At 38.9% G+C, this 25,388-nt stretch overlaps 1 protein-coding gene across 1 annotated transcript in view; it reads left to right on the top strand.

Annotated features, from left to right (window-relative positions):
- The window catches only part of LOC141984481 (protein eyes shut homolog), a 785,366-nt gene that overhangs the window by 696,812 nt on the left and 63,166 nt on the right, over window positions 1-25,388 (top strand). Inside the window, exons 19-20 of the mRNA XM_074947561.1 lie at window positions 14,199-14,396; window positions 18,993-19,114. Of these exons, the coding sequence (XP_074803662.1) occupies window positions 14,199-14,396; window positions 18,993-19,114 (320 nt within the window). The remainder of the gene's footprint in view (window positions 1-14,198; window positions 14,397-18,992; window positions 19,115-25,388) is intronic.

Below are 25,388 nucleotides of genomic sequence, written 5' to 3'. Positions count from 1 at the left end.
TTCTAGCACCCTAACCCTCAGGCTATACCATATTCTACGATTGAGGGAGTGTCTCCCAATATCCCCTGTTGAAATAGTTCCACATTATTTAAAAATTAAATTTTAATTGGGCCAGAGAGGGAAAGCAAGAGGGTAATTCTGTAGTCCAGTAGTTAAGGCCCTCACCGGGGAGCTAATTCCAGTTGCTCCTCCAAATCAGGCAGAGCAGTAATTTGAAAACAGGTCTTTCATATTCCATATAAGTAGTCCTAACTACTGGGTTATTAATTATACTGCTGTTTTTTTTCATTAGAAATTGCTGACCTGGATTAGGAGCCTAATTCCAGAAGAGGGTTAACAGCCCAGAAGTCAGGCAGCTAACTACCTTTGGGGGGTGGCACATATGGCTCCCCCTTTCCTTCAGCATTTCCTACCGGCTAGCTTAGGTGGCTCTCTGGTCAGCTTGCTGGTTTCTGTGAATTGCTTTCGTATGTGCCTAATTATTCCCATGAATTGCATAGGGAGCCTGGATGCCTAAGTCTGGTTTTGGGGATTGCATTGGGTAGCAAAGCACCTAAATGTTAGCTATTGCAATGCTATGATACCTAAGTCCCTTTGTGGGCCTAGCCTGAAAGTCCATATTTAGACACCTAAATAAGTTTCTTAATTTTGCAGACTGCTGAAGACCCAGCAGCTGAAGTCAACATGGTTTCTGACTTATTGTGAACTTAGAAAATCTGTACCAGGTCAAGGAGGGCTGTTTTGGAGGAGCAGCAAGAGGTGGTGATATTATTTATTTATTTATTTATCAGGAGAAACAACTTCCAGTTTCACTTCAAGAAAAAATAATGGAATGCAGTATGTATCTGCAATCAGTGGCTACTGATGGATGTTCACCACATGTGAAAATTGTTTATATAATTATTATATTTATTTTCAAAAACACATTCCCAGCCCACAAGGAAATCAAAATGGCCTGCAGAGAAACAGTGCATTAGTGATGAATGTATACTGCATATATGTGTTGTGTGTGCACTCAAAAAGTAGTAACGATCTCTGTACCTTTTTATCATTATTTTTAAAGAAGAATGTTTAGTATTTGTTTGGAAAATTTTCATTTTAACTGAGCATTTTCATTTTGTCCTGGAGCTGGGCAAGAGCAGTTAATAAAAGCAGCTTATTGCAACTTCCCCACCATATTGTCATGATTAGATTGAAAGTTTTAATTCAAATATATTTGTGTGCCTGATTCACAGTTCCACTGGGGAAATGTTGACTTTGAATACTGTTTTCAAATTATCTGGTAACATTTTCATAAATTAAATTGATTTTTTCGTTAGTTGCCATCAGAAAGCTGTTGTTTTTGTTTGTACTGAAATTTCTCAAACAAGGAGGAAAAACTAGGTCACTTCTTTCCAGTGAGAAAAAATAATGAAAACAATGTCAGCATTCTCTGGAGGTGAAAATAAATAAATAAATAAATAACCCACCTTATCTTAGATAATTTATTTTGTATATCACTGTTTGAAAATTGACACTTCTGTCAATTAGCAATGGCTTAGAAAATCAAAGGATTCCACAACAGGAAATTACCTATTTCTGGTACTAGATCATGGCATTTATTGAATTGTACTTGCAAAGATATTATAAGAAAAATTGTATGAAAGAGTAAAATAGTATGATTGTTAGTGAAATGGCATTACTAATATGCAATACGTGTGTCATTCTTAAACTAAGAAAGATACATTTAAGAATCCTGAAACAAGTTGTTCATTATTCATGTATATATGTTTGTGTTGCTTAGTAGAAAGACATATCATTTACATGCACGGTATATGCTGTCACAAAAAAGTAATTCCTCTAATGAAATATGTGATTTGTCTTTTCATTATTTTATATACGTTATTAGATATTTATAAAGTTCTCATTAGTAAGGCTGTGAGTCTGTCCCGGAGGTCATGGATTCCGTGACTTTCCATGACCTCTGTGACTTCTGCAGTGGCCAGCAGCAGCAATTTGGGTGTGTGGGAGGGGGCTTATGGCTAGGAGTATGGGCTTGGGGGGAATGTGGGGGCGCTTACCTAAGGGTGGGAGGCTCATTGGCTCCCACTGGCATGGCCCTGCAGCACCTTCTAGACAGAGGGGCCAGGGGTCTCTGAATACTGCCCACACCCTCAGGCCCTGCCACTGCAGCTCCAATTGGTGACAGTTCCCGGCCAATGGGAGCTGCAGAGCCAGTGCTTGTGGCAGGAGCCGTGCACGGAGCCCCCTGTCCTCTCTGCCACCTTGGAGTGGCAGGGACACACAGAGCTGGGTAGGGACCCCCTGCCAGCCCATCCAACCACCCGCCCCCCAGCACCGCCAGACTGTCTCCCCTCCCCCTGCGAGCACCTGCCCCCCACCCAAGTTGTTAGTTTAGGGTATATAGTAAAAGTCATGGACAAATCATGGACCGTGATTTTTTGTTTATGGCCCGTGACCTGTCCATGACTTTTACTAAAAATACCCGTGACTAAAATGTAGCCTTACTCATTGGGTTAAAAAAAAGCCTTAGTGAATACACGCAATCCATTCCATCAACAAAAAATAACCACATACAAAGAGGTAATGAAGAGAAGAAGTTAAAATAGTTTAGCATTAATTAACCATGGGTCTGTTCCACTTTCCATCTTGATTTACTGCCGTTCTTTCCTTTACTCCTATGTCAAGTTACGGCCTTTAATAAATATTATCTACCTACCCTTTGATATCCCAGTTATACACCGTGAATCCAGACCTTTTGTAACCTTAATGTTGAAACAGTCCCAATTAATACTAAGTTGATAAAAAATAAGGGTTCAGTAAAACACAACTCAAGCCTGATTTACACTACAGTGATGTAAAGCAGTTTACATCGACCTAACTCTGTAAGCATCTACACTAAAATGTAGCTCCCACTGGTGTAACTCACCCACTACCCTGACTTAATAACTACATGTCTGTAAGAGGTATAGCGCTTAGGTTGAAGTAGTTAGGTCGACGCAGAGTCAGTGTAGACACTGTGTTGCTTTCATCGACAGTTGCTGGGACAGTGACCCACACTAACAGTTAAATTGGTGCAAGCGTTCCTGGTGAGGACACACACTGCTGACACAAGGAATAGTGTGGACATGCAAAAACAATTTAATTATTGTGGTGGCTGTACGTCAACATAATTTAATTTTGTAGTGTAGACTTGCCCTTAATTTTCAGGTTCGAGCCTCCAGGTAGGTAAAGAAAATTTATTTAGTAGAGGATCACTAGGTGTCACTATGATTAAAAACAAATTTGAGTCAAAAGAAAAATGATTAGTTAAGCAAACATGCATGCAATTACTACTTACACAATACTACAACTATACTTACACTCAAAGATAAAATAGTGTATCACTGACAACAGGGTGAAGTACAGACTTATAATCCTGGAAGCTAACAGTACCCTTTAGATATTAATCATTACTAATTAATTAAAAATCAGGTCCTCAGTTTTAACAAAACTACTCCTTTTATAATAAGAAAAGGAGTACTTGTGGCACCTTAGAGACTAACCAATTTATTTGAGCTAAGCTTTCGTGAGCTACAGCTCAATGCATCCGATGAAGTGAGCTGTAGCTCACGAAAGCTTATGCTCAAATAAATTGGTTAGTTTCTAAGGTGCCACAAGTACTCCTTTTCTTTTTGCGAATACAGACTAACACAGCTGCTACTCTGAAACCTTCTTTTATAATGTATTCTAACACTAATTAACATTAATACTAACAATTAACCTAATCAAATTTCTGCCACTTCCTTATTGGTTCTTTACATTACTGTTATTTCAATTATCATAGAATCATAGATTCATAGGACTGGAAAGGATCGCGAGAGGTCATCTGGTCCAGTCCCCTGCACTCATGGCAGGAATAAGTATTATCTAGACCATTCCTGACAAGTGTTTGTTGAACCTGCTCTTAAAAATCTCCAATGATGGAGATTCCACAACCTCCCTAGGTAATTTATTCCAGTGCTTAACCACCCTGACAGTTAGGAAGTTTTTCCTAATGTCCAGCCTAAACCTCCCTTGCTGCAATTTAAGCCCATTGCTTCTTGTCCTATCCTCAGAGGTTAACAAGAACAATTTGTCACCCTTCTCCTTGTACAACCTTTTATGTATTTGAAAACTGTTATGTCATGTCTCAGTCTTCTCTTTTCCAGACTAAACAAACCCAAATGTTTCAATCTTTGCCCATAGGTCATGTTTTCTAGACCTTTAATCCTTTTTGATGCTCCTCTCTGGACTTTCTCCAATTTTTCCACATCTTTCCTGAAATGTGGTGCCCAGAAGTGGACATAATACTCCAGCTAAAGCCTTATCATGTCACCCTGCTCTTTCAGTAACCATGGATCTAATACAGGGGTTCCCAAACTTGGTTCATGGCTTGTTCAGGGTAAGCCCCTGGTGGGCCACGAGACGCTTTGTTTACATGAGTGTCCACAGGTACGGCTGCTCCCAGCGGTCACAGTTTGCCGTTACCAGCCAATGGGAGCTGCGGGAAGCGGTGGCCCGGCCCACGCTGCTTCCTGCAGCTCCCATTGGCTAGGAATGGTGAACCGCAGCCACCGGGAGTTGTGAGCGGCCATACCTGCGGACACTCAGGTAAACAAAGCATCTTGTGGCCCACCAGGGGCTTACCCTGAACAAGCCATGAACCAAGTTTGGGAACCCCAGATCTAATAAATTAGAAACGCAATAGATATTCCAAACATCTAAGGAATATTCCTGCTTTTTTGTAATTAGATTAATTCAAATGAATCAACTACATTTGTGCCTTGCATATATTAGTATTCTGTTTGGCTTAACATAGAAATAGTCCATCATAAGTGTCTAGCTTTAAAAAAGTATGGGAGGGCAGCAGCCATACTAATTCTGTGTTCTTCATTTAATACACATTTTAATAGAGAAGCTAGTGGCCAACCTCCAAGTAGTGTTGTTTTATTAACCTACATCTGTTTAAATTAAATTAAAAATGCAACTAAAAGAGACCAGTAGTGGCAGTGAAATCATTTTATGAAACTGTGACCAGTAACTTCAACTGCCTGTTGAGACACTGACAGATGGGATTTTATATTTTTTTTCCTTTTGATTTTCATGATTTTATACACATTCCACTTTAAGTCATGACTTATAGAAAACTTAACTCCTTCACCGTTACACATTTTGCAGCTATTTTTTCCTTTTTTCTTTTAAATATTTCTAGAGTTGTATTTGTAATCTGGCTACAGCGTTACGAATCCTATTTAACTAGAGTATTCTTTGCATATTAATATTTATTGAAAAAAATAAAAAATCAGGAACTCTTCATTTTTATATTAATCATTATTTTCTAGACCTTCATTACATTTAATATAGATTTCTTGTATTCCAGGGAATGAGGGACAGGAACAATAAGTGACTATAACCCTAATTCTCGTCTTTGCTGGTTGAAAAGGAAAGGGTAGGATGTAAGGGAGAGGATATAATTTTTTCCTGTCTCATTGCTTTCCCAACCCTCCAGTTTGAACATGAATAAAATCATTAGCATTTCAGTAGCAAAAGAACATTAGGTAATGGACTTTGAGTATTTAACTAACATTCTGAAGTATAGTGGTAATGTCAAAATGTCTCCTTTCTTCACATGCATGTTCAGTTAATGGTTGCTTGGCCTTTGGATAACCTCTCATTTGTATGCAATACAGTACAAACACCAAAGTAAAGCAGGGAGTAACTAGAATCCAGATGAGGTATAATAATGGAATGCATAGCCACAGGTACAATATTAGTTTTATACAAGTTTTTTTCCACTTCTAGGAAATATTTTCAATTTTCCAGCATTAACAGGCCTCCTATTGCTTGCCATCCTATCACATAGGGAAACAGCTGATCTCTTTCTGAAGAGGAACATCATTTACCATATGCAAATCTTCTTCTGATCCATACAGTCCCCAATTGGTCATTTTAAAAGATTCAAGAATTTCAAAGTTAAAATAAGATTGAGGATTAGCCAAGAAACGTTTCAAAATCACTAGTCAGAAAACTGCAGGGAAAAAGTTGCACTTCTGAAAGTATATGATTGAAGAGTGGGAAATGATAGACACTTGCTGAAGATGTGTTTAGTTAGGAATCTATTAGCAACTGAATATTTCAGATACTACAAAAGGTGAGTGAGAGAACTTTAGAGGTTAGCTGCAGTTCTATATCTTTGGGTTAATTCTCCAGTTTTAGGATGATGTGAGTACACTGGCTCAAGAAAAGTTTCGAATAGGCACAAAACTAGTGTAACAGTGGAGAATCAGGCCCCTTATTTCTCTGCTTAATGAGATAAAAGAAAAAAGATGGAAATTTTGTTGGACTCCAGATATTATGCAGGTGAGTGTATATCTATCTAATCTATAGTCAGTCCCGTCCTCTCTGGATGTCTATTCTTACTCTTCAGGGTAGCAGCACTGAACAAGAGTCTAAAGAAGACATTTAAATTCTGAACATCCACCTGTTTTCAAAAACTAGAAGTCATGCAGATGATAGGGATCCTGTTGTAACTATTGACTTACCATACTGTTGTTCTGAGGAATGTTTGCTGCAAGTAGAAAAATATGTACTACAAGCCTGCTGGTCATACCTTTTTTTTTTTTTTTTTTTTCCTTTCGGCCTCCATCAACTTAGAAGAAGCTGTGAAGGCAGTGAGTAGAGCTAATGGGGGATATAATTAAGATATAGACTTAGGCAGGGCAAAGAAGGCTACTATATTGCTTTCCCCTCCCCTGCATGCCAGTTTTTCATGACAACATGCCTCCTGTCCTTTCACATGGACCCTGCTTCAGCCCTCTGTCTTAACACTCACCCCAGGTAGGGGTGGCTGAGAGGCGAGAAAGAGAGGATTTCTGTCCTGATCTACTGGCCTTTCTCCAGCTACCTACAGCCCAGTCTGTCTGTAACCACAAGGGACCTTCACAGCTACTTCCTGTTCAGTGCTGTTCTGTTCAGGTTGATATACTGCACATGGTACCTAACTGTGCTTGTAATCAGCATGATGATTATCCCTGAGACCACAGAAACTAGCTGGAATGGGGGGAGACATGAGAAAGTGTGTGTTGGTGGGGGGGTATTCATTTGATAACTAAAGCAACAATTTATCAAGATTATCTAGTCTTTTTTCCCCCTTTTTCATTCACAATAGGCTTTGCTCTCTAGAGCTTTTCGCTTAACCACTCTTCTGCCACATTGTAAAGCTAGTTCATTAGTTACATGAGATCCTGATGCCAGTGAACATATGATGCCAAGAACAAGGACAATTCCACTCTGACTGAAGGATCCATGCTTTCATTCACATTGGCTATCACTACCGTGTGAAACAAAGATTATAGATCTGTCTGCATGTATTATGAATATTTATATACGTGAAGAGAAGACAAGGAATTGAAAATGTAGTACCCAAGTATATCTGCCAATACCTTACTTCATGAACTTGTTGATATTCATTAACTCCTCTTAAAAATATGCCTAGAAATATTCTCCAAAATTCTGTTTGGGAATATGCGAGACTTCTTCAGACGATGAGGTAAAATAAACTGATATTTTGAGTAGGCAAAGTATTTTCTTATTCACAGGCCTTTGAAGATCACTGTTGAAACTAGACCAAAGTTTTTCAGCCTCTGTTTCATATAAACCTTAAACAATTGTAGTACACTGATAGTATAGAAAGAAAAGGCAAAGGCAAAATGCACTTGTGACTAAATGCACTCCTGCAGTCACACCCTACACACCATTTTTATAATGTTAGTGCAAAATATGCCTTGTGAGATATCATTTGAAAACTAATAACTCATAGGTCAATAATATCATGGTGAAATGTATGTAGCAACATTATATGTAAAGTTATGAAATCCGCCCCATATGATGATAAAGGAACATGTTCATAACTCATGTAGCCACGATTAGGTAGAACTGGTCAAGCAGACCTGAGGGTTATGTGCGCCTCAATTTGCATGCAAGTTGTAACCAGAGTCCTTAGACAGTGAGAGGAGGAGAAAGAAGATAAAGAATTTGCATTTCAGCATTCACAGGTGAAGAGAAACAGCATGAGGCCTCCTTCCTCCACCGAAGTCTATGTGTCCTTGATCTCAGCTGGAAAGAACTTTCACTGGGGATCATGCTCAGGAAAATTGTTTTTCGAAGGGTGACTGGACTATAGAAGTGAGGGGCAATAACAAGCCAAGTTCTCTCCCTTTCCATCTCTCTCTTTAACCTAAGAGAACAAAAGAAAACAGCCATTGGACCTTGAGAGCAAATCCTGGCCTGAGAGTTTGGTTAGCAATGTTACTGGAACGTGTGGTAAGGGACTTCATCTTGAACCAAGTCTAGTTTAAGAAGTGTTTTATCTTTATTTTTGTTGTAACCATTTCTGACTTAAATGAGTCATTACTTGTACTCACTGAAAACCTGTCTTGTAGTTAAATACATCAGTTTTATTTTTTAATCAAAACTAATCCAGTGATGTGAACTGGCTGGGTAACACCATTTAAGGTGGCAAGCTGTTGGATCTTAATCTCCTTAGGGGAGCTACGGACTTAATATCTGTCCAGGAGAGGACTGAGCAGTGCAGACCACACGTTTTTGGGGAAAAATCCAGGACCAGGAGTGTGTTGGGGTCACCCTACATGTAGTAATAAAGGCTGCTTGTCTTTGCTGACAAGATGCTGGGGTCAGAATTGCTGGACCAGGCCTGTGGCTATACTCAGACACTGAGGATGTTCCCTGTATACTGTTTGGCTGTTTGTAAGGAGCCCAGGTTGGAAGCCACAGTAGCAAAGCTTTGTGAGACACCCCATGTTGCAGTGAAGATGGTTTCACAGCCCCTCTCTGGTCTGGATTGCATCTCAAAATGTCATAACACTGAAGAAAAATAGGATAAAAATAGCACTATCTTTATAGTCTATAGTCCCCAGAGTTTTGGGGATTTTTTCTATTAAAATTATGTTAATAATTAACAAAGAGCATTCAGGAGGGAGTACATCAGCTTCTTTTTAACCAGGGTTTGATCCACCAGGAATGCTTCAATTCTTGCATTTTTTAATTGCTTTGTGTTTTCCAAATAAAAGAGAAATCTGATTGTTTCCTGCAATTTAGATGTCACAGAGACAGCGATTCTTCTAGTTTACAAGGTTGAAAAAGGAAAAACACAGGGGAATTGAAAAAAATCTTCAAACTTCATGTCCCATTGTGATTCTTCTAAGTTATTTCCTTAGAAAGAATTTAACAAGTTAATTGAACTTAGGTTAGTCTAATAATTTCTTAATATGAGGGAGAACTTGGCAGCTCAATCACAATATCTGTTCCCTGTGCAGCAGTGGATAAAATTTCAAGGAAGATGTTAGACTTTATAAAGAATAAGATAGAAAATAACACTGAAATATCATGCCCAGTATATAAATTGATGATACACACTCGGTATAAATTCTGCATTCATTTTGGTCACCCCTATTTCAGAGAAGATGGAACAGATATGGAAATGGTTATGAGAAAGGCAATGAAAATGATGAGAGGTATAGAGAGAAATTCATTTTGAGGAGAGAATGGGAAGATTAGGATAGTTTCATTTAGAGAGGATTCAAATAAGTTAGGACATGTTAGAACTAGGCAAATAGTGATTGATATATACAGATAAAGTAAGAGCATCTGATTTACCTTTTACTTGTGTCATAAGAGTAAATCAACTCAAATTGAAAGGAAACAAATTTAAATCAGGAAAGAGAATACTTTTCTTAAACAACATACAATTAGCCTGTGGAACTCACTGCAACAAGATATTGAGAACAAGAATGTTAAAATGTATTAGAAATTCATAGAGCGAAAGTGAACAGTCACAATCACATTACATATGATAAATATTTATCAGGGATATAAATCAGTATGCTTCAGGGCATAAATCAACTACTTATATCTCAGGGTTAGGAAGAAATTTTGCTTGTTATTCCATAATTGTTTGCTATGAGGACTGTCCTTGAAAAAAAGATAATAGGAGTTTATAGGCTACAGCTCTACTCTAGTATGACCTTTACTGTGTTCCTGTATATGTCCACACACAGAGAGTGATGGCAGTAGGAAGACTGACAAGTCTGTTTATGTAGACATCGGTAGCTGTTCCAGCTACACAGAAGAACAATCAGGACGCATTTACAGCCTTGCTCATTGCAACATCCACATACCTAATATTAGCTATATTCTGTGTGGGTGTAAATGGTGCATGGAGTCAATGTTACAATCTATTTCCAAAAGTGGAAAACTCTTGTGGTTTAGTGAGATCTTTGGATTAGCTTCTCATGGTACCTCAATGGAATTTAGCATTGGAGTGTAACTAGCCATGGGAAGATCACCCAATGTAGGAGGTCCTGTGGTGCAAAAGAGGTAGCAGAGTGTCTCCTGTGCAATCATCTTTCCCTTCTGCTAGCACAACTATCTAGGTCAGCGCTTCTCTGTATTCCAGTGATTCTCAGCTGCTATTTTGGTGATTGGGGCTGCTGGCAGCTAGCATAACTTACCCAGGCTGTGCTAATTTATACTAGGGGACCCAGACCTACACATAGTCAGCCAAGGATTGGGGAAGTGCAGATATAATGTGTGCCAAAACACTGTAGAAAAGACCTAATGTGGTCAGAATTTTTGTGTTTGTTTGTTTTAAATAAAGTTCAGAATTGTGATTTCCAAGTCCCATGGAAGACTGAGAAAGCAGTCTTTGAAAGCAATTTAAGAGATATCCAATACTGTGACTGGGCATGCAAATATAGTTGGGCATTACCACAGTGTGACAATAAAATCAAAGGTGGAGCTTCAGTTGATTGGGGCTGATATGCAGCATGGGTCATAAATGTGTATTGAATTGCCTTCTTCCACCAAGAGCCAGAGTAATTCTACTCACAAAAAGCTTGAATCAGGTCTGAAAGCTTGGAATTCACTTTGACTCAGAAAGTGTAACCATGCCCACTTTGCTACTGAGGTTACACTGAATTGTTTCCAACCTTTCATAATTTTTAAGCCTACTATAATAAAATGGTCATCTTAGGGTTAACTGGGATATCCAGAGAGTATTGGGGTATAAAACCTTGCTCACCCTTTTCTCTCCTGTTTGTCAGTGGGAGTTTCTTCCCCACTCAGTTTATGTTGCTGTTGAATGAATCAGGAAGTTCCTTAACCTGCTGTCCTGTGAATAAAGTGTTATTTTTGTTTCACTGAGCAGTCCCTTTGTAAAAACTATGAAGGACATACACAGGTGCCGCTAACAAGCTCCGTCTGGGAATAGAATGACATTGGAGCCAGGTCTGAAGCAACAGGGATATGGGCAGTATGAAATGTTCAATGTGTTCTTCCAGAATGGGCCAAGCATTTAACTGACCTGCAGTTTTCTGGAAATTGAAATAAATTAAAACTATGAAAAAATCCCTGCATGAATGGCCAGTGCTATAAACTGCTGATAGTTCTACCGTCCCTAAACCTGTCATGTGCCAGATCACTTATGGCATATTCATAGGTTCTTTAGCAGGCTCTGTTACTAATTATCTGAAATTGTGAGTCTGCCAATGAAGTAGAAAATTCACAATACAATTATCCACCTCTCAAACCTGGCTTTCCCAGTACTATAAGTTATACTAATGCTAGTGCAAAGCAAGCTACAGAACTACCCACATGATGCTTGAGAAGAAAAATGTCTTATACAAATAGTATGTGTGTGGCTCATTGGGGTATACAGTAGTAACTACAGAAGAGACAACAGCAAGGAGCAAAGTGGGCAGCCCATCCAAGGTCTCCCACTTTATCTGTTGTAGGTACTTGTATGGTCTGCATGCCATAATATCTCAGTGTCTCAAAATCTTTTTAACATATTTATTCTCACAGCACCCATGTGAGGTAAGAAGTCCTGTCATCATCCCCAATTTCAATGAGGAACTGAGGCACAGAGACAGAGTAAAAGCTAAATGCACAAAGGGACTTAGGCTTTGTGACACTCAGCATCATGATGCCTAAATGTTATGTGCCTAGAAAATGAGTGGGATTCACAAAGCCTGGCTGGGTTCAGCATTTAATCTCTCCATATAGTGAATGGGGAGAGAGATAGGTGCTTCAGAATGATTTCCACAAAAGTCAGTATGGTGAGCGGAGAGCGGCCTACGCTAACCAATGAGAGATGCTGAGGAGAGGGGTGTGTGCTAAACTCCGCCCCTCTCAGAGAATTAGGTGCCACTGTCTGCTTGGGATTCACAGGTGTGCAAAGGCTTTTTCATAACTTTTATCTCAGAGGTTAGGGTACTCACCCAGGATGTGGAAAGTGCTCGTTCAAGTCCCTCATCTGCTTGATGAGGAGAAGATTTGAACAGTGATCTGCCCCATCTCAGGTGAGTTTCCTAACCACTGGGTTATGGGATATTCTGATGTGGGTCTTCCTCAATCTCTCCTGTTCATGCTGTTCCAATCTGGTTGCATAAATAAATAGTTTTGGGGCTAGAGAAAGAGTGAGAATGACTTTAAAGCCTTGTGAGTAGTACACAGATGTGGGAGATCTAGGTTCCACTTCATCTGCTTCATATAGAGCTAGGTGGCCTCTGATTGTGCCTACCCCATTAGGCCTTGCAGGAACGTTAGGCGGAGGAATGCATGTCTTCCCCCAATTTTGAATTGCACTTGGTCTTAGGCATCTGGATGCCTGGAGTGAGGCAGCAGTGTGCATGCTGTGTGGTAGAAACATAAACACTAGGCAAAAGAAAAAGCTTAGGTAGCAAGTGAGTTTAGGCAGCTATAGCATAAGATAGCAGTTGCTCAGGAGTGTTGTGGCCATCAGAGGCTCCTAATCTGAAATTTAGGCACCTAATTGAGGCCATATTTAGGGCTGGGAAGGAAGTTTCCCTCCAGGTCAGGTTGGCATTGATTTTCACCTGCCTATGCATCATGGGGCATGGGTCACTTGCAAGTTTAAACTAGCATAAATGGTGGATTTTCTGTAATGCCAAGTCTTTAAATCATTGTTTGAGGACTTGAGTAACTCAGCCAGAAATTAGGGGTCTGTTACAGGGGTGGGTGAGGTTCTGTGGCCTACAATGTGCAGGAGGTCACTCTAGATGATTATGATGGTCCCTTCTGACCTTAAAATCTAAGAGTCTAAAGTCATATTTAGGAGCCAAAGTTCCTCTGTGAACCTAGCCTTAAGTGAGTTGCTAGAGGTCATGTAAGAAGTAAGGGAAAGAGGTTCAGAGCAGGGAATTCAACACAGTCCTTTGAATTCCAGGCTAGTGCCCTAACCATTGTGCCATTCTACCTCTCTGGTTGACTCCTCCATTATTCTTTATGGATTTTCCCATATTGCCAGCTAGCCAGTTCAGGAAACCCTTGCAGGTCCTGTGTAAAACCAATTAAGTGAGAAGCAGCTGAATAATGAGCTGCAATTGACCAACTGTAATATTCATTTAGAGACTACATTCATCACAAAAGGAAAAGAGTATGCAAAATGGATTCACATACACAAAAAAATAGTCTGAACTTTTCAGATTTAGAAAGTATATATCTGATTCAGCTACTTCCGTATTAACTTTTCTCCCTATTGTCAACATTAATTCTCAATAAAGCCATGATCTATAAACCACTGAAGCTAATTATGAAAATATTTAATTTCAGAAATATGTATTTTGTGTATCATAATTAAAATGCGCCATTTATTCCAAATTAAAAACAAAACAATTATTTGCATTTCTTTCATGCTGAAGATTTGGAATGAATCCACAAAAAATCATCGGGTGATTGTGACAACAAAATAGCAGGAATAAAGGCAGGGAAGCATCAAATGCATTAATAAAATATCTATTAAACCAGTACATTTTATGAAATGCATTTTAGGGGACACTGGTAAAGACAAAAGAATCATAAAATATAATCCAAAAAGTCTTAGACTTTAAAATGTTATAGTCAATGTATAGATAAAACACACATCGGAAATGAGATCTATTTTTCTGTTGTAAAATTGTAAAGCAAAGAAATGTATTATGTATTATTTAAAAGAAAAAAAAATAGAAAGTATAGTTGAGAGTCTCCAAGTGAAGGAGATTAACCAGGGATCTAAAGAAAATATAGCACACAATAGGCAGCAGCTGCTAGAATTGGTTCATTAGTTAGACACTGACAGCTTTGCCTCTTTCCTTTCACAGGTTCTAACTGTGAGTTTAGGCCTTGTGAGGTTAGCAATCCCTGTGAGAATGGAGCTGTGTGCATACAAGAGATGGATTTGGACATTTTTCCCCTTGGATTCCAGTGCCAGTGTATGAAGGGCTTTGCAGGTCCACGCTGTGAGATCAATGTCAATGAGTGCAGCTCCAGCCCTTGCCTCCACGGATATTGCTATGACAGTAAGTTCACCCTGGTTACACACTTTAATGTGGAGTACTCCTACTGTTGAATCTGATGCAGCAACTGAGTGGCTCTGGAGAGAACAGCAGATAATTTATTGAAATTTAGCCTGTCTGGAGCTCCAGAGCGTGTGCCAGGAGGATTATTTTTGCCAAAATACCTCAACTCCTGGCACAGACGTTTATGTTTCCATGCGTCACAATTGCAGCTAATGAGAAATTTTAATGAGATTTGAGTTGTCTTTTCTAATGTTTAAATTAGCCAAATGGATCTCGTGTAGTGCATTTGACAGTGATAATTTTCAAATTTCTGAAAAGAACACAAAGCAATGAGACTTCATGTGTAATAATTTTAACAAATCTGTGAATACTTCATTTTAATATGATCACACTGATATAAAATGTAGTGTCTCTTCACCAGTAACAGCCTTCTAGAATCTCTCTCTCTCACTCTTCTGGATAGCTATATTTTATATTTCTTCATTAGTCATTGGAGGCAAGCTGATGAATTACTGTCCTGTTTTGTGCTCTGTCTACATTGTCAGATTAAGTGCACTAGCATCTGATGCTTCTGCATTACTTGTTATAAGGTTCTAGGTGAGCATTACTGCACTTTTGCCTTCAGGACTGACAGGCAAGGAAAAAAAAGTGACTTTGCCTTGTACATTTCTGAACTATGCTAAGGTTGAAATTTTTGAATCTACCTTAGAGATTTACATGTACAGATACCATCAATTTCAGTGTAAACTCTTCATCTGAATCCTCTAGGCAGCTTTGCAATTCTTAGCCTACATGTATAATAATGTTAGGTCTATTCTGAATTACAAAAACTGCCTCCTTCAGGTTTCACTAAACCACATATTGTCATGAAATCACTAGATGCAGATTCAAATTCCCTTTTTTTATATATACTTTAGCTTATTACCCATAACTTGAATTTACTATAGCTCTCTCTGCAATGCCTATGGAAATTAAAATCAACCCCCTGCCCTCAGTGGGTTAGCAGCTGCTACTTTCCAGCAATGAATGTAACTGATTTAATCCAGAAGCTTGTTCCACAGCTCTCTGTTCTGTAGCATTAACAAATTATCGTCCATGTTGCCTCATCAAGACATGTTCTAAGATTATGTAATGCCCTGGACAAATAAATACAAACTATTAAAAGTGTTTTTAATGTTTCATTAATTGCTGTAAGAATAAGCAGGCTAAGCCTTGGCTCTGGGGAAGTTACTATCTCTTTAAATGGCACACAGTCTGGAAACTGCTTAGAGACAGAAAGGGAAAATGTAAAGCACAGGAAATGCAAGCAGTAGAATCATAGAAGATTAGGATTGGAAGAGAACTCAGGAGGCCATCTAGTCCAACCCCGTGCTCAAAGCAGGACCAACAGCAATTAAATCATCCCAGCCAGGGCTTTGTCAAGCTGGGCCTTAAAAACCTCTAAGGATGGAGATTCCACCACCTCCCTAGGTAACCCATTCCAGTGCTTCACCACCCTCCTAGTGAAATAGTGTTTCCTAATATCTAGTCTAGACAGCCCACACTGCAACTTGAGACCATTGTTCCTTATTCTGTCATCTGCCACCACAGAGTTAGAAAAGCTATGTGGCTTCGAGAGGGACTGTTAAGCTTCCCAGTTCTCTCCAGAAAGAGATGAAGACATTGTGAATGAGAGTTCTCTAAATCGTATGTTCGCTCCATTAAGCACAAACAAAAGAAAGAAACTGAGTTAAAACCAAGCCAGAGAAAAGGGGCAGTCTTCCATTAGGGAGAGAGACATGGCCTGCTTGGATCTGGTGACTGGGAAAAATATTGCTTGTAACTGTTTCAAAATTTAAAAAACAAAAACTAGGAGGAGGTAAAAAGTAATAACATTTTCCCATGAGAAACAGAAATGTGCAGTACTGTAACAAACCCATTTCCACTGGAGAGTATGCAGCATTTCAGGGGCGTTTAGCACTTCTATCCAAGCACAGGCCTCCAGGTTAATGGAGAGTGTTTCTGTCAAGAGAGACTCAACCTACAGTTGAGTCATTTGGAATCTGTCAAGTGAAGAAAGTAGTGCGTGCATGTGTTCTACACCATTGCCCTGAACCTGTCTAAACTGATACGGGCCCAGTCCTTCTCCCACTAAAGTCAATGGGAGGTTTTACATTTATTTCACAGGATTGCTCCTTTGGGATGAAAATCACTCAGTTGCAGAGGGCCTATACAAAGCTCTCTGCACCATTCAAGTATTCAGAAGTGGTGCTTAGTGAGTTGCTATTTATTGGGACCTTTGGATCCTCTACACCCAAGAGAGATTTTCTGTGCTGGTGCTGAACAGACCATGCCATTGAGGGGTGGCTGCGGGAGCGGGGATCCAGTGGTGCAAAACCTAGTAGAGAGTCTATAGCTGCTATTCCATCCCATAGGTTGACCCAATGGGCTGCATTACAACCACATGGCCTACTTGTAGTTTCAGAAGTGGATGTGTCAGAGACATGATTCCTGCATGAAGATTTTCTACAAGCTAAGGAATTATCCTGTAGATGAATAAAGACTCTAAATATTAGTAATAGCACGCTGTTTCCATGCTAGCCTCTATCATATGAGACACCTTGACACTTCCACTCATCCTTCAAATCCCTCCCAAAGACAGATTTAATGCCTACAAGCAATGTGCTCGGTTAAGGGCTGTTGGGTGTAATTCCTGTATATGTATTTAATTAGAACATTTAATAAAATTGTACATATTTTGCCCTGTTGCTACAAACACGAATGCAGATCTGTGGCTACATACAGCTGCTTTGTCCTGCATCTTCCCTTGATTCTGGTTCTCGATCCAGCCTACCCAGATTCAAGAGAATCAGTTATATCAGAGAATTGGACCAAGAGTGAGGGAGCACAAACCCTGCTCTATTTCTGAGCTATGCTGTTTGCTCCTCTGCCTGTGAGTAGTGCCTAGCTCATTGGGATTACTACCATGATATAAATAACATGATATATTTCAATACTGAAGTATAACAGCTTGAGTTTATACACCTTCTGTAACAACCTCTTACTGGACAACATTTCTAACATCCAAACATAGATTTATGTAAAATTTCCGTTTTCTTGATTATATAGTGTAGATATAAAATTTGCGTCCTGCTTAAGTAACCATGAACCTGAGCAATGTTCACATTTATGCTAAATTTTAATTAAACCTTTGTAATGTGGACATTTTAAAACAAATACACAACTAGCAGAAAACAACTTAATTCCATGTACTTTAACAGAGCAATTTATACCTGCTGAGGATCTGGCCCCAAATGTCTAAGCACATAAAACACTTCTTTTAGTTTACAAAACAATGATAAATTTTAACAAGTTTTATGGATCTCATTTATTTATATGTGGGAATGAGCTAATTGACTTAAGTTAGTGTGACAGATAAAATATTATCTCCGAGCATGTTTGCATTTGTGTTTTACTTACTGTATATTTATAAATAGGATGAGAAATGGTATGGAAGTAAAGTATCCCATGCTACCAACTGCCAATTCTTTTGTGGAAATCTTGTCTGTCTGTGATGCCTGTGGGTTTGACTTGTACTCCTCAGAGGTCTCAGTTCCACTGCACTATGTACAGAATCATGACTGCAGAAATCTAGGAGTCAGAGAAAGCTAAGCATCTCCTGACAGATGAAAAATGCTGTTGCCATGGAAGACCCAAAGCATTTAATGAGAGTAATGGAAGTTACATGTACAGAGACAGAGTGACAGCATAGATTACATGGTAAATCTTAGGGATAATGAAGAATCCAGGGACCTATGTGAAGTTGTAATAAATCCACCCCTGTAAGAACTGCAATTACTGCTGTCACTGGTCCCTTGAATAGCTGTAATGCTCCGATGATACTTCTCTCTTTATATCATTCATGACGAAAAAGGAAGGATTCTGATCATTAGCTTGTGAGGATTACAATGAAACATGGAAATACATCATGAGTGAAACCAGCTTAAGCTGCCAAATTTAAAATCTTGATTTTAAAAATTTAAAAAATTGGTTAGTCTCTAAGGTGCCACAAGTACTCCTTTTTTTTTTTTTTTTGAGAATACAAACTAACACGGCTGTTACTCTGAATCTTGAGCAAGTTTCCCTTGAAAATAATGGTGTAATATGAGGCAGACATCACTGCAAAAGTGATGTTTGCTGTCCACATATTTATTAAAAACCATTATTGAAACAAAAATACCCTATGTACTTCACCCACAAGTTTCCAGTGGAAAATTTCTCAGCGGTAAATTGGGTGTGTTTACAGCCTTTGCACAAACTGACAATGGTTCATAGATAAATCATTTGAAATAATAAATAAATAATTGTTTAAGCAAAGTACTGTAGGGTACAGGTCAGCTGATTTCTGTGTGAATAAAAAACTATTTCAAGATATTTCAGCGATAAGTTTTAAGATTTGACATAAGTGATTTAATACTGTACAATTCAGAGTAAAGCCAGTCAAAAGTATCTCCCTAACGTTATTCAGCCCTGTTTTAACATTACTTAAGTAATTTTACAATGATGTTTCACTTTAATTCTAAATTAGCATCACAATACTCTTTGTTGTCCTTGCAGTTGTTGACGGCTTCTATTGTTTGTGCAACCCTGGATATGCAGGACTGAAATGTGACCAGGACGTTGATGACTGTATTATCAATGCTTGTGACCACAATTCTACATGCATGGACCTGCATCTGGTAAGTATACAGTATATGATAATTGATATGTTTGCTCATGTATCTTAAATCAAAACGTGAAGTTCTGCTATGGCGCACATGAATCCTCATTTAATCCATGCACCTGGAAAATGGTTTTATAATTATGCTTTCTAGTCTCCAGTTTTTATTTGATGTTATTGACAGGGAAGAAAGGTGTTTTTCCTCATTTAAAAATAATTATTGAGCAAACATGGTGGTTTGTTGTTCAGTTCAAAGTGATGGGAATTTTTTCAACTTACGTTATTGCTTTTTAATTTAGATACCTTTTTTTAAAAAAAATATTCATTGTCATAATATTCACTCAGCAAGCTTTTTAGTGTTTGGTGGCATTTGGAGGGGTGTTATTTTGTTGTTTGTTTGTGTTGATTTAACCAGATCCATCAGTTGTCTCAATTTGTGAGTCTTAAAACATTTATTTCACAATAACTGGTCACTTCTCAGGAATACAAGAATGCTTTTGTGAATTGATTTCTTAGAAAACACTCAATAAACACATTGACTAAAAGAAGTGTCTGGGAGGAGAATTGGATAGTAGATTAACAATCAGCTTCCTTCAAGTCTTCCCCAGTGTGTTTGAGGGAAAGCTATCAAAGTGTCTAGATTTTTGTTTGATTTGTTTTTATTTGTTTAAAAAACAACACATTCCAGAAAATTGTGGGTGTCAGTTAAGAGTTCTGGTGGTGACCCAAGGATATAATTTTTTTCTTTAGTCTGAAGGTGTGTCTACTCTGCAGTTGGAGGGAATTTACAGTTTGGGAAGACCTGCACAGTCCAGCTTTGATTGAGCTAGCTGACTAAAAGTAGCTGTATAGCCACAGCAGGGTGGATGGTAGTATGAGCTAGCTGCTTGAGTACTTAACTAGGGTTTCAGCATGTGCTCAGGTGGAGGGTGACTAACCTGTGTCACTGCCTGCAGCTACACTGCTACTTTTTGCTCATTAGCTTGATCAATGTGATAGCATGCATGTCTCCCGGAGCTGGAAATTTCACCTGCAGCCACAGTGTAGACATACCCTGACTTTGAGTGTAAGAGGAAAATTGGTTGAAACTATACTAAAGAACAATCATCAGACACACAGATGAACACAATATGTTGGGCATTAGTCAACATGACTTTTGGAAAGGGAAATCATGCCTCACCACTCTATTAGAATTCTTTAGTGTGTCAGCAAGCATGTGGACAAGGGGATATAATGTACTTAAACTTTTAATAAATCTTTAACATGGTCCCTCACCAAACCCTCTTGAGCAAAGTTGACAGTCATGGGATAAGAGGGAAGGTTGTCTCATGGCTCAATAACTGGTTAAAACAAATGGTAGGAATAAATGGTCTGTTTCACAATGGAGAGAGGTGAGCAGTGGCATCTATCAAGTATCTGCACTGGGACCTGTGCTGTTCAACATATTAATAAATAATCTAGAAAAGAAGATGAATAAGGAAATAGCTAAATCCAAAGCTGACTGTGAAGAGTTACAAAGGCATCTCGCTAAACTCAGTGACTGGGCAACAAAAGAACAGATGGAATTCAGTGTCTATAAGTACAAATTAATATATGTTGGGGAAAAATAATCCCAGCTATGCATACAAAATGATGGGTTCTAAATTAGGTGTTACCCTTCAAGAAAGAGAGAGTTGAAGATACTTCTCTGAAAATATCTGCTCAATATGAACCCACAGTCACAAAATTTAACAAGAATGTTAGGAACCATTAGAAAAGGGATACATGATAAAACGGATGTCATAATGTTGTGACATTACCCAGGGTACAATCTGGATTGTTGGACAGCTGTGTCCCCTCAGTTCTCCAAACTGGGGTGCCTTTTACACTTCTTTGCTGTGAGAGCAACCACTCCTCGCTGGCTCACACAGCCTTCAGCATGTAAATTACCTCCCAGGTATACTGCAAGAGTGTTTCAGCCTGCCACCCATGAATTACTCTGTAGAGCGACACCAGCAAATTCCCAGCCCCGGACTTGTCCCCAGAAATGTCTTGTACTGTCCAGTAACCTCGTGGACAATACAAGCTCATAGAAAGTCTGTCACTTCATTAATAGAAAATCATATGTGCAAACCCTGTTATCCCAAATGAAGTTTCCCAAACACTTCAGCCCAAACACACTGGCTTAGATAAAACAATAAAACAATTTTATTAACGACGGGAATTGTTGATGCCGTGCGTAGAGATGAGGGGAGAGAGGTGAGGTGATTTGGGGCTTCTGTTTCTCATTTTTATATCTTTTCCTCCTCTTTGAGAATCCGCTCCAGATGGGGTTCAGCCAGCCTGTCTGTTTACTTGGGAACTGCCAGCTGTTCCATTGCCAAGATGTACATTTCTTGCTCACACTCTTCTTCTTTCCAAAGAATGACCATTTAACTAGGTGATAGTTCATTTTATTTTGTTGACATTTGGCTGAGGTGTTTGTTTGCCTTTTTGTCTTTGAGAAACTGGTCTGTGCCTGCTTTTCTAGTGTATGACATTGCTGAGACACGCTCCAAGTTTAGAATCCTATAACTTTACATGCACTGTTGCTACACTCATTTTACCAGATAGTAATGATCAGCAAACTGATTTTTCAAATGCTACCTCACAAGTCATACTTGTACAAGATCTATTATAGTTTTGTAAAAAGGATGAACATGAGGGTACAGACTGTCTCAAATGCTACTATATAAATCCATATTATTCCCACATCTTGAATACTGCATGCAGTTCTGGTCACCCCATTTCAAAAAAAGTATATTGGAAAATGTACAAAGAAGGGCAACAAAAATTATTAAGAGAGTATGGAACAGGTTCCATCTGAGGAGAGATTAAAAAGACTGGGACCGTTCAGCTTAGAAAAGAGACAATTAAGGGGGATATGACAAAGGTCTATAATAACATGAATGTTGTGAATTGGGATGTGTTGTTTATCCCTTCACACAATGCAAGAACTAGAGGTCACCCAATGAAATTAATAGGCAGCATGTTTAAAACAAAATGAAGTATTTCTTCACGCAACACACAGTCCACCTATAAAATTCATTGCCATAGGAATTTTTGAAGGCCAAAGGTATAACTGGGTTCAGAAAAGAATTAGATAAGTTCACAGAGTATAGGTCCATCAATAGCTATTAACCAGGATGGTCAGGAATGCATCCCCATGCACTGGATGTTGCTATACCTCCAACTGCCAGAAGCTGGGAATGGATGACAATGGATAGATCACTCAAAATTTCCCTGTTTTGTTCATTCCCTGTAAGCATCTGGAATTAGCCACTGTCAGAAACGGGATACTGGGCTAGATGGACTATTGGTCTCAGCCACTATGGATGCCCATATAAGTTAAAGCCAAAAACCAGAAGGAAGGAAGTTCTTTCTGTAGGTAAGAATGATCATATGGATATCTTGGCTTCTGTTCTTGGATCTTCCACAGATTTCCTGTGTGGCATTGGGCAAGTCATATAGGGCCTGATCCTGATCTTGATGACACTGAAGTCCATGGAAATTTTACCGTTTACTTAAATAGAAGCAGCATCAGGACCTTAAACTTCCTAAGCCTCAGTTCCCTCATCTGTAACACTGATATCCTTTTAGCAGTCTGACACAGAAGTTTTGAGCGTGCCAGATAACTTATTTGTAAAGTGCTTTGAGATCCTTGGATGAACAGGTCTCTAAAGACTATTAATGCAAAGAATTATTGTAGCTTGTATGTTGCTGCTTCCACTGAAGTAAAGATTGAACTGGAACTCCTCAACAGATTTGTAAATCCTCCTATTTTTTTGTCACATGTGAGTCGGGTTGCCAATCCTCCAGGATTGCCCTGGACTCTACAGGAATTAAAGATTAATCTTTAATTAAATGTTATGCCATGTGATGAAACCTCCAGGAATCCATCCAACCAAAACTGGCAACGCTACATGCAGGTAAAGCTGAAAGCATATGTGCCGTCTCCGTGGGTGCTCTGGGGCTGGAGCACCCATGAAAAATAATAGTGGGTGCTCAGCACCCACTGGCAGCCCTGCGGATCAGTTCCTCCTCCTTTTCCCCAGCACCACCTGCCAGTGAACTCCGCCAGTCAGCTCCTTTTCCTCCCCTCCAGCAACTTCTTCTCACTGCGATCAGCTGTTCAGCGACATGCAGGAAGCGCTGGTGGGGAAGGGGCAGAGCGAGGGCAAGGGTGTGCTCGGGATAGAGGTGGGGTCTTGGGGGAGAGGGGTGGAGTGGGGGTCAAGCCCCCCCCCAGGGAAATGAGGAAGCTGGTGCCTGTGGCTGGAAGTATTTCAAAGTTTCATAAGCATAAAACATTATATTTTTTCACAAACATGAAAATGATAAGATGTCCTGGTATTTTGACTTTCCTCTCACTCCAAAATTCTTTGCTTAAAATCCCTAGTGAGAAGAAAGGGGAAAAGAAGGTAGTCCTCTCCCACCCTCACCCCCACAAACAGAAAATAAAACTCTAAGACAAAACCATAGCAGTTTTACCAAATTAAACAGAAAATGATTACTATGCAACATCCTTCATAAGCATATTCAGTTCTCAAACATAAATAGACACCATGGACAAAATGGATTGCTTGCAATTTTATAAATAAAACACACAAACATGCTAACTCAGTTCAATCAAATTGCTAATTAAGCCCGTCCTCTCTCTCTCTTTTTTTTTTTTAAACCTGTCTGTGGATACTAATATCTCTGCTAATTTATTTGCTTTTACAGCCACTAATGTATTTTAAAGGTTTCAGGGCAACATAAGGGTTCAATTTTTTAAAATTTTTTTAAAGATAAAATCCACTTTTGGCCTTTTTTATTGTATTGTATTTTATTTTTGACAACTCTGTTCAGCCATAATGGCAGGCATGATGATGAATCGCTCTGAAAGACATGTGGTGTCAGAGTGACAAGGCTCTTGTAGGAGGCACTTATCATTGTGGTAGGAGCATTAAAGTTTAGCAAAGACATCTTAAAATCACTCCATAGGCGACCAGAATAGAGAACATTATTTCATAGTCAAACCTCAAATTCACCACAACGGTACAAAACTAGTGAGTATATCATGTGGTGGATGTAGATGTGGCATGCATTGTTTCTAAACATGTGTGTGCTTTTTAGTATGGGACTATCAAATATGAATGTTCATTTTTTTTTTTTAAATTAAAGCAGGAGTTGAAATGGGAGAGTTTCAATTACCCTTTGAGAAATGAGATAACATTGGGTCTCATCATAAATGGACTGAATAACAGTCTGTTTATAAATAAATGTACCAAACACTACCACACAAAGTACCAAACAATCCCCTCCCACGCTACTGCCACTTTGACGAGAATAATGAGCATCAATTCTGACGAGAATTGATGTAGCTGTTTTCAGGACTGAGTCTTTTAATTGCTGGGAACAGCTTAAGTCACTGTTCTAGCTTTCCCCTAATGAGCAAAGAAACTTTTGCCTTTGTGGAATCTCTGAAAATATTGTTGGCCCTGTTAGAGACCCCCATTTACAACTAAAACCACTAAGAAAGAAATAGTAACTCACTGTCATTTATAACGCTGTATTTTAGACTGGCTTTCTTCACATGCCTTCTGTGTTTTTTTTTTTTGTTTTCATCACTCACTTGAGTTTGCTTTCCTCCTACAATACATACACATTTGTCATCTCCTCTATCACAAACGCATGTCATTTTGTTTTAAATGGACTGTGACACAGTTAGCAAATCAATAAAATCCCTGCAGGCTCATCATTTCTCAGGAAGCCTGACATTAAAGAAACAAAACAAAACAAAAAACCCTCCACCACTTCCCTAACTAAAGAAAACAAACAAACAATATAAATTTAATGGCAAGGTATTATTTTTACTTGATAAAACCATAAATCTGAAACTTTTTTTCTAAATGTCTAACGACTTGTTTAAATAATGAATATTGTGACACCGTTGATGTTTAGATATAAGGGATGTGAATAATTTTACATAAGAAATCTGAGGTTTGTCATCTTTGCTTTCCACAATAAGGATTTCTAAAAATGGAGGGCATAAATTCAGTGCAGAATTACAGTTGTGGGCTCTGATAAGACAAAAAAAAAAATCAGCACATTAGGATTCAGGTGCCTAAATCCCAAATGAGGCCCCACTGGGATTCACAAAGCCCTCTCCCAGCTGCCCCTGTAACCTCTAGATGCCTAAACTCATTTACTGCCTAAATTTTAGTAGTATACGTTCTCTAAGAACCTCTGTTTCGACCTCTGACCTTGCACACTGCAGTCTCATGGAAAGT

This window comes from Natator depressus, chromosome 3 (assembly GCF_965152275.1).
Source record: "Natator depressus isolate rNatDep1 chromosome 3, rNatDep2.hap1, whole genome shotgun sequence".
NCBI lineage: Eukaryota > Metazoa > Chordata > Testudines > Cheloniidae > Natator > Natator depressus.
The sequence above is the reverse complement of the archived record's forward strand: the minus strand, read 5'-3'. Positions and strand labels throughout refer to the sequence as shown.